Source organism: Oryctolagus cuniculus, chromosome 10 (genome assembly GCF_051225735.1).
Source record: "Oryctolagus cuniculus isolate XC-2025 breed Fujian yellow rabbit chromosome 10, ASM5122573v1, whole genome shotgun sequence".
In the NCBI taxonomy this organism is placed as follows: domain Eukaryota; kingdom Metazoa; phylum Chordata; class Mammalia; order Lagomorpha; family Leporidae; genus Oryctolagus; species Oryctolagus cuniculus.
In genome coordinates, this window is record NC_142876.1 from 103,671,446 (window position 1) to 103,689,465 (window position 18,020).

The 18,020-nt window shown below is 52.0% G+C and overlaps 1 protein-coding gene across 4 annotated transcripts; it reads left to right on the forward strand.

Annotated features, from left to right (window-relative positions):
• Positions 1 to 1,121: 1,121 nt before the first annotated feature.
• Positions 1,122 to 16,062, forward strand: CCR1 (chemokine (C-C motif) receptor 1). Of its 4 annotated transcripts, none has more exons than XM_089304899.1 (3): positions 1,122 to 1,395; positions 2,030 to 2,198; positions 13,805 to 16,062. In XM_089304899.1, the coding sequence occupies exons 2-3, from the start codon at positions 2,153 to 2,155 to the stop codon at positions 14,869 to 14,871; spliced, it is 1,113 nt and encodes a 370-aa protein (XP_089161025.1). In that variant the 5' UTR covers positions 1,122 to 1,395; positions 2,030 to 2,152; the 3' UTR covers positions 14,872 to 16,062.
• Positions 16,063 to 18,020: the final 1,958 nt, after the last annotated feature.

Below are 18,020 nucleotides of genomic sequence, written 5' to 3' on the forward strand. Positions count from 1 at the left end.
GGGTGGGGGCGGGGGCAGGGAGGTCCTGGTGGAGGCGGGGCAGGCCGGGAACAGCTTTCCTTCCTGTGCCCACCCACGTGGTTCTCAGTGGCCTTGGGTGGGTCAGGTCTGCAAGGGGTGAAGGGACACAGGACTGTCAGCTGGAGAATTTGAACACACATTGCAATGGCAGGACAACGGCCAGTGTTGCTTCAGGGAGAGCAAACCTCAACAATGAAGGCCCGAGGGGCAGGTGTGTGGCCTGGCAGCTCAGGTGTCTGCGGCCCGCATTGGAGCACCTGGGCTGGAGTCCCAGCTGCACCCCTGGCTCCAGCTTCCTGCTAATGAGGACCCCGGAAGGCAGCAGGTGATGGCTCAAGCACTTGGATCCCTGCCACGCTTGTGGGGGTCTTGCTCCTGACTTTGGGCCCAGCCTGTGGTCCTTAGAGGTGTCTTAGAAGTGAACCAGTGACTGGGAAGTCTGTCTGTCTTTGCTGCAGATTTGGGAGTGGAATGGAGCCTGCAGGGGGCTCGATCAGCCTGCGTGTGAGCCAGGAAGCGTCGTGTGCCTTAAGGAGCGAGCCTGGTCTCGGGCCATGGCAGGAGGAGGGATTAATGATCCCCGTGTCTTCCCGTCCTGGCACGTGGCTAACCTCGAGTATGGGCTGTAGGTTACCGCGTCTGCTAGTTACTGCCAGGTGTTCTGATTTTCACTGTGATTGAAAACCACATAGAAGTCTATTGTTGGAACCCGCCTCTGTGCATGCCTTACCCTTTAAGTACAAAACCTGAAACCAAGCTCGGGATTGGGGAGTAGCCAACAGACAGACAGATAGGACTCGGCGAACAAACTGTAACTTTGATTCTCTAACCGGACTTCTGATTATTTCAGTTGGCACTCAAAAAAAATCAAGGAAACAGAAAACAGCAAAATACTTCTCTGCCTACCCCCACAACAACAACAAAAACTCCCACAGAGGGAAAAGAAGACAGTAGCAGGACTAGAAATCTCAGAATGCGGAAATGCATGCTGGGTACAAGACCCCTCGGCGGCAAGCCCTAGTCTGCCTCTCAGCCTCTGTGTCTTCAAGCAGAGCCCAGCCAATAGGAGCGCTTTGGGGCCGCCCTCCACGCAGCACAGGTGTGCTGGCAGGGGCAGGTGCACCTCATCTAGTGTGGGACAGAGTTGAGTCTCACATAGTTTCAGGAAGGTAGACACGCAGGAGAAAGCGAAGGTCTGCCAGACTCAAAGGCTTGTGTAAAGCCCGCCGTTGAGTTTGTTGTTACTGTCGGCTCCCTTGGCCCTGGAAGACTGGAGAGGAGAGAAAGGCAGACGCCTGCCCCGTGGACTCAGGGCCCCGCATGCTGTGCTGCTAAGTGTTTAACAAGCGGCTCTGGGAAGGCGCACAGTCTGATGTGAGTGTTCGCAGTCAGCCTGTACGTCCCTGGTGTAGACAAGCTCCCCACGGCCAGGTTCAAGCTGCCAACTGAGCCAGAGGCAGGCGGCCTGAGTCCGCCATGGGGTTTAGAGAGCTGTCATACCGGCATTGATTGAGCGTGGCTGAAAGTTTTCTTAATGTCTGGGAGCTCCCTGGCACCACCACGTGGAGTTCAGCGTACAGGTGTCCATCAAGGCGTCCTTCCTCCCCAGTCCGGAGGGAGACACAGATGCATGGTGTAAAAGCAGGTGTCTGAATTGGCTCGGTTTGGGGTGGAACTAAGGTGCTGGGCAGAGACAGGAACTGAGGGAAAATCTTCCCGCACATTTCCCCGACTCCCTGCCTGTTCCCAGGATCACCTCTACGAAAGTCCAATGGCACCAAAAATACAATGAAAACCTGAGTCGTTCCCTATGCCCCTCCCAGGCACCCAGTCCCACGAATGTTAGCAGCTCGCAGTGCCTCCTGCTGTAGACGCAGTGTCTCCCATCCACTGGCACTCTGGCCCAGGGGGCGTTTGTGTCCCTACATAAACCCACACAGTGCTCCACGACCCACCAGTCACTCACAGCACAGCAAGCACCCCATGACCGGCATCTCCTGCCACCCAGGTGAACACGTGTGAAACTCCTATAGAAGCAGAGCACCCTTCACGTGCTGACCGATGCTGACCGAGAGCCCTCCGTGGGCAGACTCCTGGTTTCCACCGCCACCAGTCAGTAGGTGTGGCACCCATGGACGGCCTCCCCGACTCTGCATCCGAACCAGATCTGAAGCCAGGTGTGTGTGGATGTCCCCACCCAGCCTCAGGCGGATCTCAGAAGTGGCCCCCGGGGAGTTTGTCTGGACATCCCCCCAGTCAATCAACAGGGATTCCTGAAAGGTGCTGGGCTGTGCTGGGCAGTGTGTTCTGCCTCACCACCCACCAGGCTCCAGCCCTGCAGTCCTCTGGCAGAGGCCCCTCCCCTTTCTGGTGGTCCTTGATAGGGCGTGGGTGCCTTTGCCGGGTGCTCTGTCTCCCCTCCCCATCCCCTGTGCATCTCTTGAACCCTCTGCCCCACTAGACCATGACGCTCTAGGCCAGGCAGTGTGCAAACCAGGCCCCTGGGATCTGGTGCAATGCAGATTTCCATTCAGTAAGCAGGTGTGTGTGTAGGGAGGGGCGCTTGGGAGTCTGCCTCTCTGGTATGTGCTCAGGTCCTGCCAGCACTTTGGACAGCCAGGATCTGGCAATGATTTTTCCAACTCTGCCACCAACTAGGAGCACCTGGAGGGCTTGTTAAAGTGCAGGCTCTGGCTCCAGCCCTTCTGGCTTGATAGGCCTGGGAGTGGGACTTGGGAGCGACCCTGATGCTGAGCGCCCACAGCGGGCTCCCTGATGAACACGACCCACCTGGGGCTGGACAGAACACGCACCTGAGAGCTGCGTGAGGGGTGTGGTAGAAGGGGACCCTCCCAGGGCAGCGGGAGCCTCTGTGTCATTTAAAGCTTTCAGACTGCCTATGAGGGAGGGCAGGGATGCACCCTTGACTGCCTGCCGCCTGCTTGTGGGTACAAAGGATGATTATCACTTTCTCCATTTCTGTCCACCTCTCCACCAAGTTCACACCACGATGAGCCCTGCTCAGTTCTTGGGGGTGCTTGGTTTACAGAACTACAGCGGTCTAGTGAGCAGCCTTGGCACCAGCCTTGGAGCCTCGGTGGCCGTGCCTGGGGCTCCCGGCTAGCAGAAAATACCCTAGAGGTGGGCGTACTGGAGACAGGTGGGGAGGCTGGAGAGGGGAGGGAGGCTGGGAGGGGACCAAGTGCTCTTCCATCATTCTTAGCTTCTCAAATCCTGCCCCCTAGTGTCTGCTTCCTGCCAAGCACCTCCCCATGGCACACACATGCAAAGAGAAGCTCCCCCAAGTCATCCAGACTCTGTGTCCCTGGTCTTAGGGCAGAGAAAGCGCCTCCCAGGTGGCTGTCTTCACACACAATGCCAAGGCTTCTGTATCCTTACAAATTGGCCAGAGGAGGAGGAGGCCCTTTTATTCTGGTAGATGTCATCATGCCAGGGTGTGACACCATCAGCCCTCTCGTGGCCCTGCGCCAAGTTGGTCTGAGCAAGTCAGAGCCAAAGATGCAAAGAACCTGGGCCTGGGCTGCAGCCGCTGAGCTGCCAGGCCGACCTGGTTGGCGGCCATGCCAGCTCTGAACTTCCCGTGATGTGTATTCACTCAAAAATGTTATCGAGCACCTGCTACGTGGGGATGCAGCAGAAGGGAGAATGCTCCAGCCCTTAGGGAGCTGGCACTGCATTGCAGAACGGTAGGGAAAGGACTATGTAAAACAGATACTATATCAGGTGATGCTAAGTAAAGTGGGCAAGGTGGTTACAGATGCTCTTTTAAATAAGGGATAAGTACACGCAGAAAGGAAGGAGGTGGGGGAGGGGCATCTAGGCAGAAAGACTGCAAAGGCCCTGTGGTGGAAGTGCACCTGCTGCAGGCCAGTTTGGCTGGAGCGGAGTGGGCAAAGGGGAGATTTCAGGAGAGGAAGTCAGAAAAGAAATGAGGAGTAGGGGTGAGCCACCTTGTAGGCCGTGGAAGGGTCTGGCGGAAGGCAGCCTGGCTGAAATTCCTCTCAGAGTCAGTGTGGCTGCTATGTTGAAATAGGCTGTGGTCTTGGATGAGCAGGTCTTGCATGGCTGGGGCTCAGGTGGAAGCAGTGGATGTAGTGAGAAGGAAGGCAATTCTTTCTATACTGCATTTCAGGGAGACAGAGATGAGAGGTTTTGCAAGCAGGTTATGTGCCAGGTTCAAAAGGGTTGTGGCAAGCCTTCCTCCAGGGCTCTGTGGGAGCCGTGGGAAGGACGGGTGAATGGGGCCGCAGTGGGAGCTGGGGAAAGGGCGGGACCTAAAGGGGTCTTGTGGAATCCCCAGCGGAGATGGTGGACAGAGTGTGGGATGTGCTCTTTGGATCCAGCTATGATCCACCCATCTTCAACTGTGGGGTGTAGATGAAGGACTGGATCTAACCAGGACTGGGATTTTGCTAAGTGGATATGACAAGATTGCGAAAGAGGAAAAGAGCTGAGGGTGCATGTAAGAGAGGGGCTGTCAGGATGGTCCATAGATTGAAAAATAATTACTCATCTGAGGGGTGGGGGTAGGGAGAGAGAGAGCACGCGAGAGAGTGCATCTTCCGTCTCACTCTCCTAACGCCCTAACATCTGGGCTGGGCCTGAAGTCAGGAGCAAGGAACTCAATCTATGTCTCCCACGTGGAAGACAGGGATTTAACTACTTGAGCCATCATGGCTGCCTCCTGGAGCAGTAAGGTAGCAGGTGCTCAGAGGCTGGGGTGCTGGGAATGGAGCTGATGAGGAGCTACAGATGTTGGTGACATGGCCAGGAGTTACCACCCTAGAAGTGAGACACTGAGGGGGGAGGACTGGACAGGAGCATTAGAGGAAAAGAATTCAAGGAATTCCCTCACTGCGGGACTGGAGGCAATCTGCACTGTGGCAGACAGCAGAGTATGGCCCCAAATTCTCCCTATCCCAGTACACAAGCCTGTCCCATCGTGCCCTTGTAGCTCCTCCTTAAAGGGTAGTTTCTATTTCCTGGCCTGCTTGCTTTGTGATTTGCTTCAAGTAACAGAATGAGGCTGAAGTGACATTATGTGACTTCCAAGGTTATGACCTAAGATGCTTTGTAGCTTCTACTTGCTACTCTTGGAACATCGGCCTGAGACCACTGTGTAGTGACATCAGCCTGAGACCACTGTGTAGTGACATCAGCCTGAGACACTGTGTAGTGTTGCCTGTCTGGCCGGTTGGGGCATGAGTGGCAGAGGTGAGCTGAGAGTCCCCAGCCAACACTTGGCATCCACCACCAGACATGGAATACAACCAGCTCTGACCATGCAGCTAAACACAGAATTGTAGAAATGATGTCATGATTTTTTTTTTTTTTTGACAGGCAGAGTGTAGACAGTAAGAGAGAGAGAGAGAAAGGTCTTCCTTCCGTTGGTTCACTCCCGAAATGGCTGCCACAGAGCCAGAAGCCAGGAGCCAGGTGCTTCCTCCTGGTCTTCCATGCAGGTGCAGGGCCCAAGCACGCAGGCCATCCTCCACTGCCTTCCTGGGCCACAGCAGAGAGCTGGACTGGAAGAGGAACAACCAGGACAGAATCCGGCGCCCCGATGTCAAGATTTTAAGACCCTCCTTTTGAGTAATGAGAGAGATGTGTGGGTTGCTTGCCAGGCTTCAGGGAGGAAGTGGCCTCTTAGATGATCCATGGAGGATGAGAGGAATCTGAGAGGAAGTGCCTCCTGCACAGTGGACGATTGAGCAGGAGAGAAGAGACAGGGAACCAAGAACTGCTGTGTTCTAGCCCCTTTGGTGGGGTCAGGTTGGAATCTGTAGAATGCTGGGGAGTGTTGGAGAGCCTGGGGGGCAGACAGGCAAGGAGAGGCAGAGGTTAAGCAGGAAAAGAGAGCTGATGATGAGGATAGAAGAAATTCAGAGTGAGGGGGGGTGGTAGAAAGAAAGGCTGTGAAAGGAACTTAGACAAGGGAAGAGGAATGGGGTGAGGGGGTAAGTGGAGGGGAAGTGAGGAGATGAGGAGGGGTCTGTGTATTCCTACATCAGGAGGCTACAGCCAGCACCGAAAAGCCCATTCCTGTGTGCTGGCTGAGAAAAATCTCTTGGGTGTAACATCCAGTGTCAAAAGCAATGGAGAGTGGGCGTTTATCCTACAGTCAAGACGCTGGTTAGGGTGCTCCTATCCCATATTGGAGTTCCTGGGGCCCAGCCCCAGCCCCTGCCCCTGCCCCTGCCCCTGCCCCTGCCCCTGCCCCAGCCTCCAGTTTCCTGCTAATGCTCACCCCGGGGGCTGGTAGGTGATAGGTTCAGTAGTGGAGGCCCTGCCACCACGCAAGAGACTGGAGAGAGTGAATCCCCTACTCCCAGCTTCCACATGGCTCAGCCCCAGCTGTTTGAGGAGTTTGAGGAGTGGACCAGCGGAAGAGAGCTCTCGGCCTCTCAGATAAACAGCACAAAGAGGGTTTTTTCAAATGAGGCCAACACTTTTATGAAAGCAATGTGGAAGGTGATTTTTCTCAAATGTGCTCATTTGTGTTTAGAAAATTGTGTGTGTGTTTTTAAAGAGACACAAGAGTCAGCTACCTGTTTGTGTTTGTTGAGAGGGAAACTGGGAATAGGGCTAGGGATAAGTGGGCTTAACTTTTCACTTTGGGTTTTGTGAACTTAAAAAAGGAAACGAATGACATCTCAGGGAATCCTGTAGATCAGTGTTCTCAGACCTTACTAGAAACGCAAATCCTTAGGTCTCGTCCTCAGTACAAATCTTGGGAGGCGAGTCCCAGAGGTCTGTGCCGTAAATGCCCTCTGTAGACTTGGAGCATACTCAAGTTTGAGAACCACTGCTCTGGGCCGGTGGTTTTACTTCCTCAAAGCTTTTTGCATATGAAAGTTCTAGGCTGCACCCCAGACCAAGCAAATCAGAATGTCTGGGTTGGGGCGCAGGTGGCAGGATCCCCGGGGATCTTGACATGAGGCACGCAGAAGCAGCTTTCTCGCAGGCTACCTGCTTCCCACTCTGGGATCCTCCCCTTCTCGGCCTCACACCTTGCTCGCCCTTGTGGAGTGACGGGCTGGAGACTTTTACTTGCCTGGCTTGATTAATAGTTTTCTGGGATGGGCTTTTGGTGCAGTGGTTAAGCCACTGCTTGGGACAGGCGCATCCCACATTGGAGTGCCTAGAGTCAAGTCCCTGCTCCTCTCCTGATTGCGCCTTCCTACTGATGTGCTCCTTGAGAGGCAGTGCTGATGGCTCTAGCAGCTGGGTCCCTGCCGCCCATCTGGGAGACTCGGATTGAGTTCCAAGCTCCTGGCTTCATCCTGGCCCAGCCCCAGCTGTTGCAGGCATCTGAGGAGTGAACCCACAGTTAGGATATTTCTCTCAATTTCTGTTTCTGTGTCTTTCAAATAAGTTAATTAAACAGTAAAATTAAAAAAAAATTCTTTCCCAATAGCCACTGCCCCCCAAATCCCTGACTTTGTTGATTTGGGGAGAATTGATGGCCAGAAGGCGAAGTTCTGCTGTTGATGTGGATGAGGTTGGTCCAAACGACAGCCAGGGACAATGGACTCTGCAGGTGTTGAAGGCGGTCTCTGGCAGGATCTCCTGGCATTGACACCAGGGCAGAGGTGGGAGGCTATCCCAGGACAGGGCCCAGCCAAGCGTGAGGTTTCCATTGCAGCTTCTTGGGGGCAATCAGAACTTCCCACATCGTCCCCTCCTCTCCAAGGAAGAGAGCCACTGTCTGGGTCAAGGACAAAATGGCAGCTTTGAGTGAACCCTTGATTCGTTTGGTGATGGGAGCCGAGGGATCATAGGAGAAATGAACAGTTTCTCTCTCGTCTCTCTGTTCCCTTTCCACTGTGCACACGAGCTGTGTTAAGGTGGAGGAGTGTGTCTGCATGTGTGTGCATTTGTGTGTGCGTGCCTGGGGGTTGCCTCCCCCTGAGTCTGGGTTTAGGGAGGAGAGACAGAAGAGCTGCCTCAGTAGCCTCCTGTTGAGGGCTCAAGCTCAACAAGTCTTCCTAGCTCACATCTGGTCCAACTCCCTTCTCTCGGACAAAGATCACCTGGGACTTTGGTCAAAGGTCCAGAGAAAAGCTCAATCTGTTTTCCCAACATAAGCATGCTTGGGTCTTGTTGAAACAAGGGTTATTAGGCCTCATCGCTGGAATTTCTGAGTTGGCAGGTCTGGGATGGACCCAGGAATTGGCATCACTGGCAGCACCTGGCAAAGCTGATGTTGCTGAGGTGGGAACCTCCCTTTGAAAACCACTGCTCTGCGAGTACTCTAGCACTCCAGAGCGCACCCGCCCACCCCAGGTGCACCTTCCTTTGGCCCAGTGTCCTTCCCAGACCACAATAAAAATTGTTCCTTATGGTGGTGCCTGCTGAATTGCGTACAAGCCTTGCAAAGCTGTGAGCTCTCCCAGAATGGTGTCTGCCTCTTTGGGTCAGTGCTATATCCCTAGTGCCTACTATACTGCCTACCACATGGTGCATGTTCAACAGATGTTTGTTAGCAGAACAAGTCTATTGCTTGGCAGGTGCACTCTGCAATGTGGGTACCACAGAAACCCAGGGCGCAGCTGGAAGGCTGGTCAAGAATTAGAGATGCTGACCATGTCTCCCCCTGAGACATGCCAAGGAATTGGCAGGTCCTATAGCCTCTGCTCTCTAGAAACTGATCTTCCAGCAAAGTAGTCAGGTCCATGTCATCTCCCCACTTACTTATTTGGGGACAGCAGTTGCCTACTGAGCGACCTGGTCTAAAATCTTCATTTTGCAAATGAGCAAACCAAGCCATGAAGGGAAGGGACGAGTGAGATCTGCAAAGCATATTTCCATTGTGAGTTCTGTGACCCTGTGAGGGAGGTTAGGAGTGTCCCCAGCTGACAGTGGACACAGTCCCGGGGCAGAGTAGGTGGGGAGAGTCACGGTCAGCGTCACTTATTGGGTAACTTTCCTTGTGCCAGGCACCCGAGCTTTTTCACAAGTTGGCTCCCTACTCCCGCTCTGACGCCAAAGGTTCAGTGTTCTCCTTTGACAGCGTGAGAACCAAGACTCAGAGCGGTAGGATGATCCGCCTGTGCTATAGTAGAGATCTGAGATTTGAACTTGGCTCATGTTTGACCATTGCATAAAATAGGAGCAGGGGATGAGACTGAAAGGCCGAAACCACCGCATAGTCCCGTGTTCCACTCGTGCTGGTGGTTCCTGGAGGGGAAACCATCCTGTAGGGGGCTGGGGAGCAGAGGCAAGAGCAGTGAACAGCTGGAGCTGGCGGAGGTAGAGGACAGCAACGTGAAGCTACCGCCTTGCTCAGGCCACGGTCAGTCCCACAGTTTTGAGGAACAAAACTCAGGGTTCTGCTTTAGAATGCTTCATCTGCAATCTTAAAAAAAAAAAAGCTACTCACTGACCACAAGAAATGCCCTGCCTCCACCCCACACAGACGCAGGCTGGCCTTCAATTGCTCCACAAGTGCTGGGAACACTCACCCTCACTCACCTCACCCCACTCAACTCCACCCAGCCCCACCCTCCCCGATTCCCTTAAGGCAGAGCCCCTAGGGAGAACACTCGAAGTACTCGAAGCAGAGTGAGCAGAGAAAACCTTGCCGTGAACTTGCCCTCCAGGAACTGGCCACTGGTGGGCGTTGTGGCCATTCATGGGCACCCAACCCTACAAAAAGAAGAACTTTGTCTCTTCTTGTCTTTCTGAAAGACTATAAAGCCGGAGTCAATCTCCACTACCACACAGGAAGCTGAATATTTCCTACTGGGTCAGGACCTTGAACTCTGAATGCCTAAAGACTCTAAAAAGCCCCGGAAACAAAGACTTTGTGGACAAAATCCCTTGGAACCAGAGTAAGTGACACTTGTCTTTTCTGTCTTGTTTACTGTTGAGGGCCATCTGGTTTAACGACAGGCAATCAGTTGGGAGGTCCTAAAAGGGGAGAGGAAATTCTTTGGGGATCAGGCAAATGTCTAAGGAGCCCACTGATGCACCTGCAAGGCCATTTGATTGTCTAGCAATATGGAGAATGGGTGCATTTGGAAGGCTGGGGCTCAGATGTAAAGTGGTTTTTTGCTAAACAGGATGTTCTCTTGAATGATTGTTGTTGACTGATTATGAGCATCAATATGAAGAGACGAGAGGCACTTTTGGCGCAAGTTATTTAAGTGGAAATTATTTGGCAAATGACCAAGTGTGGCATACAAAGTAATTGTGTCAAGACAGAAACAGTGATAAGAAAAGGCATGGCAGATGCTGGGATGATTTGATATTGAACCAGCGAGGGAGGTTAGAATCAGGGATCCTCATCATCAGAACTTCTGTGGTCTTTAGAGGAGGTAGGTGTCCCAGGCAGCGAGCCAGTGCATCCGCTCTGCTCCATGAAAACAAAGACGTAGGGCAGACTTGTGTTATGAAGGTGGGGAGGGGCCGCGCGGGCATGGCAGCCACTTGTAGATATTTCCCACAGCAGCTCCTCCTCTGGGAGTGTCAGAGGGTGCAGGTTTTTGAAGAAGAACTGGAAACTTTGTAGAAGTTTGCCACCAGGCTAGGTGCCATTCATAGACCCTTTTGTTCCAATACCAAGTAGCAGTACAGCTCTGGGCACTCGGGCTGTGGGGCCTGGGCAGGGACGTGCTGGTAAATGAGTGACAACGGACTAGCCTGAGAAAAGATCCCTGGTTTGCAACGTTGGCCCATGTCCGTAGTATAGATTCTTCCGCTGCATTCAATTTCAAGCTAGCAACGTGATGAACGGGCAACAGGGAAGAAACGCACACAACTGGCTCTTCCCATCCAGCCAGCCAGCCAGCCAGCATACCACTGGCCGTGGTCTTCTGCCATCACAGGCTGCCCCAAGACCCTGCCTGGAAGACAGACACTAGTGCTGCCAGGCTCCGGGGCTACTGCCGACCACTGTGCGATGACCTTGGGGCAGACCTCCACAGTAGACGACAGCAGAGCTGGCAGATCAGTTGGCAGCATGGCCCCTCGATTTTTCTCCCAAGGCTCCACACCGGGGCGTCTCCCTTTAGGAGCAACTTAGCCTGGAGACATTCATGGCATGACGCCTGACAAGTTCTGCAAATAGCAGACGGAGCGGGAGCTGAGACACTACAGAGGAGACTTTCAGAGTGGCACCCCTGGCAACGTGGATCCCACTCGCCTGCACCGCGGCCATCATTCTGGGTCCATGAGGCTGCCTTTGCGCCTGCTGCATTTTGTGTTTCCCTCGCTGTGCGCTGACCGAGAAGCGCTGACCGCTGATCTGAGCGGCCCGTCCTCGCTCGCACCGCAGCTTCTCCACACAGAGGCTGATGGGGCCGCGGCCAGTCCTGGAGATGGAGGAGCGAGTCGCAGGGATGGAGTTGGCGGACAGTGAGAGCCCCCTGCACTTCCCACCCAGCCAGAACATCTCCCCTCCCAGCCAGGGTGCCCAACCCCTCCCATGGGCCTCAATTTCCCAGACTTGGAGAAATGTGAACGTTGTGAGCTGTGAGCATTTGTTAAGAAAGTAGAAGGAAGAGCAGCAGAGACTCAGGCTCAAGACAGGAATTAGGAAGCAGGCGCCACCTCCCTTACTGGTTGGTATTTGGGTCAAATCAATTCAGGTGGGTAACAACCTACCAAAAAACTCCATTGAAGTTATCTTTTTATTTATTTTAAATATATTTTAATTGACACATAATAACTTACATATTTATAAGGTCAGTGTGACATTCCAATACAGGTGTAATGGTCAGGTTTCTATCACCTCAGATGTAACAACTGTTACTTTGTGTTAGGAGCATTCAAAATCTTCCCTACTAGGTTTTTGATATATTCCATTAATTCTTGTCAATCCTTATCCTACTGTGCTAGATGACACTGCAAGTTATTCTAGCCAGCTGCACCTCTGCACCTGCCCACAGCCTCTCTCCATCCTCCCTTCCCCCACGCCCTCCCCAGGCTCTGCTAACCAGCCCTATACGCTCTACTTCCGGGAGGTCAACTTGTGACCAACAGTTCAAACTGTCATTCACAAGAAGGGGTTGTCATTGTCACCAGGTCTAGATGATCTGTAAGGAGACCTAGCAGGGGCAGTGCAGGGGTGGATGGGGACAGTCACTAGGGTAGAATTGTAGTCTAGAACATGCTGGTGATGCCAGGCCTCAGAGACAGGCCACTGTGGAGGAGGAGGCCCCTTAACACTCACTCAGGGCCCATTGAGTGCCAGGGTGCGGGTAGGGGGAGTGCTGTTCTCACAGGGAGCCTCACAGCAGAGGAGGGATGGAGGCCCAGTGTAGGAGCTCACACAGCTGCTGGGCTACAGCAACGCCCATGCCTGCTTTGGGAGAGGCATCTTAGGAGGCCATTGGAACGGATTCCAAAGCTGCACTACATCACAACGTGTCAGAGGTTCTCTTTGGTTTTGGTTTTGTTTCCAGGCAGTTCTGGGTAAAAATACCCAAGAGCTTCTTTCGGAGAAATGTAGCTTTCCTCTGGTGACCATGAGACAGCACTGCTCAGGGCTGTTCTGAGTCCTCCCTCCCCTGAGCTCCAGGTTTCTCTTTCTCACCAAGTCACCGCTCTTCTGGCCCACGCTTCCCTCTGAAGTCTTTGGGTTCTCCCGGGAGGTCTGCAAAGCCACCCGGAGACTGATCTGTGCCTGGAGGAGTGGGCCGGGCTGAGCCCATTCATTCCAGTGCCTTCCAGGTTCCCATTGACCAAGGGATGGGGTTGGCCTCTGAGGATCTCCCTGTGGCGGCCCAGCTCGCCTTGGGTAGACTCATTTCTGCATCGTGGGACATCCTCGGCCCAGATCTTGTGGCAGCTGCTCCCCAAATGCCCACACACTTTCCAGTGCTCCCAGGGTCTGCCCTGGCTGCGACCTTTTTCAACCTAAAAGCTATGGAGGTCTGGCTGTAGTAGGGGGTTCTTCCTCAGCCAGGACTGTTTTCCTTCCTGGAGACCTCCTGTGGGCTCCGCAGGGCAAAGCCATGGCCCTGTGATTAGGAGCAGGAAAGCAGAGTGGTTTCAGGGCTGGGAATACCTAGGTTTGAGCTCCAGCCCTTTCTCTCATCATGTGTGTGTCTTCAGGAGCATTTCCTACCATCTCCAGACCTCTGTGGAACTACCTCTAAAATGGGAACAGTCATGCACCCTCCATTAGCACTAAGAGACCTGGCCATGGGGAGGTTTTTGGTTATGAATTGCTGGGTAAGGTCTACCCTGTCTGGCTCTCCCACCCCCTGAACAACACCAGTGCCCCAGTGACTGAATGATGTGTACACTCAGTTGTTTATCGTGGCCCCTCCTGTTAAGCTGTAGCTTCCATGAGGACTGAGAGGACCTGGGTGTCCCTCGCTCACCACTCCATCTCCAGGGCCTGGCACACAGTAGGCACTCAACTTTGTCAAGGGGTTGACAAGATGTAACCTGTGTTTAAAAAAAAAAGAGATTTATTTGAAAGGCAGAGTTACAGAGAGGGAGAAAGAGAGAGAGGGAGAGGGGTCTTCCATCTGCTGGTTCACTCCCCAAATGGCCACAACAGCCGGAAGCCAGAGCTGGGCTAATCCAAAGCCAGGAGCTTCCTCCGGGTCTCCCACACTAGTGCAGGGACCCAAGGAGTTGGGCCATCTACTGTCTTCCCAGGCCATTAGCAGACAGCTGGATCAGAAGAGGAGCAGTCAGGACTCAAACAGGCGCCAATATGGGATGCCGGCACTGCAGGCGGCAGCCCCGAGAACCCACTGCCTTTACCAGCAAAGTAAACACAGACACTGTTTTCCTTTGCTCATAGGAGAGGCCAGGATGGAGACATCAGCCACCACCACGGACTATGATACGACCACAGAGTATGACTATGAGGACACGACCCCGTGCCAGAAGGTGGCTGTGAGGGCCTTTGGGGCCCAACTGCTGCCCCCTTTGTACTCCCTGGTGTTTGTCATTGGCCTGGTCGGCAACGTCCTGGTGGTCTTGGTCCTCATGAAATACAAGAGGCTGCGGAGCATGACCAGCATCTACCTCCTCAACCTGGCCATTTCCGACCTCCTCTTCCTCTTCACGCTGCCCTTCTGGATCGACTACCGGCTAAAGGATGACTGGGTCTTCGGCGATGTCCTGTGCAAGTTCCTCTCCGGGCTGTATTACGTCGGCTTGTACAGCGAGGTCTTCTTCATCATCCTGCTCACCATCGACAGGTACCTGGCCATCGTGCACGCCGTGTTCGCCCTGCGCGCCCGGACAGTCAGCTTCGGCATCGTCACCAGCATCGTCACCTGGGCCCTCACCATCCTGGCTGCCATCCCGGGCTTCCGCTTTTCCAAGACGCAGTGGGAGTTCACTCATTACACCTGCAGCCTTCACTTCCCTCACGAGAGCCTGAGACAGTGGAAGCAGTTCCAGGCTCTGAAACTGAACATCCTAGGGCTTGTTCTGCCCCTGCTGGTCATGGTCGTCTGCTACACGGGAATTATCCAGATCCTGCTCAGACGACCGAATGAGAAGAAGTCCAGGGCCGTGCGGCTGATTTTTGTCATCATGCTCATCTTCTTTCTGTTTTGGACCCCCTATAACCTGACGCTGTTGGTCTCCGCTTTCCAAGACTCCCTGTTCACCAATCAGTGTGAGCAGAGCAAGCAGCTGGACCTGGCCATACAAGTGACGGAGGTGATCGCCTACACTCACTGCTGCGTCAACCCCGTGATCTACGTCTTTGTTGGGGAGAGGTTCCAGAAGTACCTGCGCCAGCTCTTCCACACGTACCTGGCTAAATGGCTCCCCTTCCTCTCCACGGAGAGGCTGGAGAGGGCCAGCTCCGTATCTCCCTCCACAGCGGAGCACGAGCTCTCTGCTGGGTTCTGACTCGGACCCCTGGAGGCAGATCCAGGCCCCAGCACCCATGAGCTGCCAGGCGTGCTATGATGGGCAGAGGGAGGAGACAGCAGGGCTCTCCCAGTGGATCCTGAGGCCTGGCCTGGGATATAACCCCAGCCCTCTGCGGCCAAAGGGGCTTCAACGTGTCCTCAGTGGAATCGCCTTTGGGGCTTCAGCTTTTCCGTGAACTTCTCGCTGGTGGCAAGGAGATGAGTGAGCAAAGCAGCACATTCCAGAGACTGGGACAAAAGGGCTTGGCCCCAAACAGGGATTCTGATTGGTGAGCGTCGGCGTTTGTGAACCAAGCCACTGCAGCTCCTGTTCCCATCCCCTACCTCCACCACTCTTGAACTTGAAATAGTGATTTCTGCAGTTGACGCTGCTCTGGGTCCTGGGGCCGATCAGTAGCCCACAACTGTCTCCTCCCACCCTCACTTCACCCCAACTGTTTGACTCTTGGAAACCCTGAGAGCTTAGGGCTCAGTATGGAAGAAGTTGACGGGTAGTGGGAAATAGTAGCATGGAACTGCTTTTGGCAGTGGAACTGAACACCTGGGGAGAATTTTTATATCCCCTGAAATCAGTGTAGGTAGTAGACTGATACACACCATCCAAATAACCTGCTGTGCCTCTTGAGATAGCTGTGGAGGGGAGGAACCTGTCATTTTTAAGATCAGATCTCTGCTCCCTTGACCCTGTCAGCCAGCTGTGGCCTGCTACACAGGCCGGTGGTGGTTGGGGTTGGGGTGGGGGGGACCGTCTATAGGAACACACCTGTTCTTGCAGGAGTGGGGGAGCTGTCTATCTTGGCATCGAGGTGGAGAGGACCCTTACTTTCAGGTCGCTGTTTTCCCCAAGGACTTTGACCTTTCTTTATCCCATCTTTGTTTCTCCTTCCCTCACACATGTGTGCCTTTAAAAATAATTTTTCCAGCAACACCAATTGTTTCTAACAAAGCTTTAAAGCACAAAGCAAAACACCTCAGTGACCAGCATCGTCCACAATCCCTCCACCTACAGGCGCCGTCCATTACTGCATGTGTCCTCTTTGAGTCTGTTTTTCTCCTGTGCATATTTATAGTTGTAACAAAGATGGACCTCCATTGTACTCATAGTTGTGTTGTTGTTAATTAGCGTGTTGTTGATCACCTTCCCAAGTCAATAAATTATTCAAAAGCATTGATTTTGATGGCTGTGTTAAAGTCTGTGGCCGGGATGCACCTTCACGGGCTCTACCCACTTCCCCTTCATTGCTTGAACAAAACAGCTCAACCCAGCCATTGTGACTAAAGTCCTGCTCAGTCCAAGCAGCTCTTTGAGCCCCGGGGACACTGATGCATGGGAAATATTCTTGTAGAATGCTCAGCTCAGTAAGACAGAGAGGTATGCGGTGTCTTGGGAGCCTGGGCCTGGGTGGAGGCTGGAGCCTTTTGATTAAATGATTTAGTCCATTAACATTTGATGTAATATTGGTGTTAATGGTTATATATATACTACCTTGTAATTTGTTTTCTATTTATATTATTTGTATTTTATTTTCTCTCTTTCCTTGACTTCTTTTGGTTATTCAAAGCATATCTAATATTCCACTTCAGTCCACATATTGACTTTTTGCTTTTCCTCTTTAAATTATTATTATTTCATAGTTTCTCTAGGGATATCCTACAATTTCATATAAATGTAAGAACTTCCTCTCATGCTGATATTACTGCTTTTTAATCTATTTTTATCTACATTATAGAAACTCCCATAAGACAGTCTTGTTATTATTTTTGTTTCAAATAGACAATTCTGAACAAAGACATTAAGAGTAGCAAAAGAGATAATCTTTGATATTCACCCAAGCTTTTATCTGGTGTCAACTTGTTTTAGCCCAAATAGCTTCTTTTGGTATATCTTGAATATCAGCCTGTTGCCAAAAAAAAGTATTCATTTTCCTTTATTTGAAAATATCTTTATTCTAGCCCTCATCTTTAAAGACCTTTTTTAAAAAACAACTCGGAGCATTCTGAGCTGAGTATTTTCTTTCACCCCCAATATGAGGTCATTCTGCCGCCTCGGTGCGGCTGTTTCTGATAGGTTAGCAGTCACTTGCGTCATTTACTCCCTACCAGATGGGTAACTTTTTCCCTCTGGCTGCCTACAATATTGTTTTATACTTCATTTTTAGCACCTTCACCTTTATTTGTGTTTATTCCTGGGGTTCATGAGACTTACTGAATTTTTTTAAAAGATATATTTATTTATTTATTTGAAAGTCAGAGTTACACACAGAGAGAAGGAGAGGCAGAGAGGTCTTCCATCCGCTAGTTCACTCTACAGTTGGCTGCGACGGCTGGAGCTGTGCCAATCCGGAGCCAGGAGCCAGGAGCTTCTTCCGGGTCTCCCGTGCAGGTGCAGGGGCCCAAGGACTTGGACCATCTTTTACTGCTTTCCCACGCAATATCAGAGAGTGAAATCTGAAGTGGAGCAGCCGGGACTCGAACCAGCACCCATTTGGGATGCCAGCATTGCAGGCGGTGACTTTACCCACTACGCCACAGCGCTGGCCCCCACTTACTGCATTTTTAAGTTGATTTTCCACAATATGAAAAATTTAGGTATTTATTTCTTCAAATAGGTTTTTTCCTCCTCAGTTCTCTCTCTCCATCTTCCAGTTATACTTTAAGATACCTTAATGTGGTTTCAGATTTCCCTTTATAGATCCCCTTTCCTTGTGGACATTAAGATCATACGTTTTTCCAGTTATTTGCATTTGAGCTTGTGGGCTTTTCTTTTATTGCCTCAACTGTTAAGATTCTCCAGTTAATCAACAATTTCAGATACCAAACTTAGCAGTTCTACAATTTCCATTGATGCTTTTTATACAGTTTCTATGTTCTCTGCTGAGAGTTCACCTCTGTTGAATCACTGCCATTTAATTCTGTAAGTCCTTGATTATAGGACTTGATTGAAAGTCCTTCTTTACTAACTCCAGCCTCCCAGTCTGTTCTACTTACTACTTTCTAAAAAGTATGGATAACATTGTTCAGCTTTTTCATGTAAATTACTTTTGACTGCGTGCTAAGTGTGATGGATGGTACATGATAGGGAGTCTGGACTACAACTGTCCTTTTTCTTTCTTTCTTTCTTTTTTT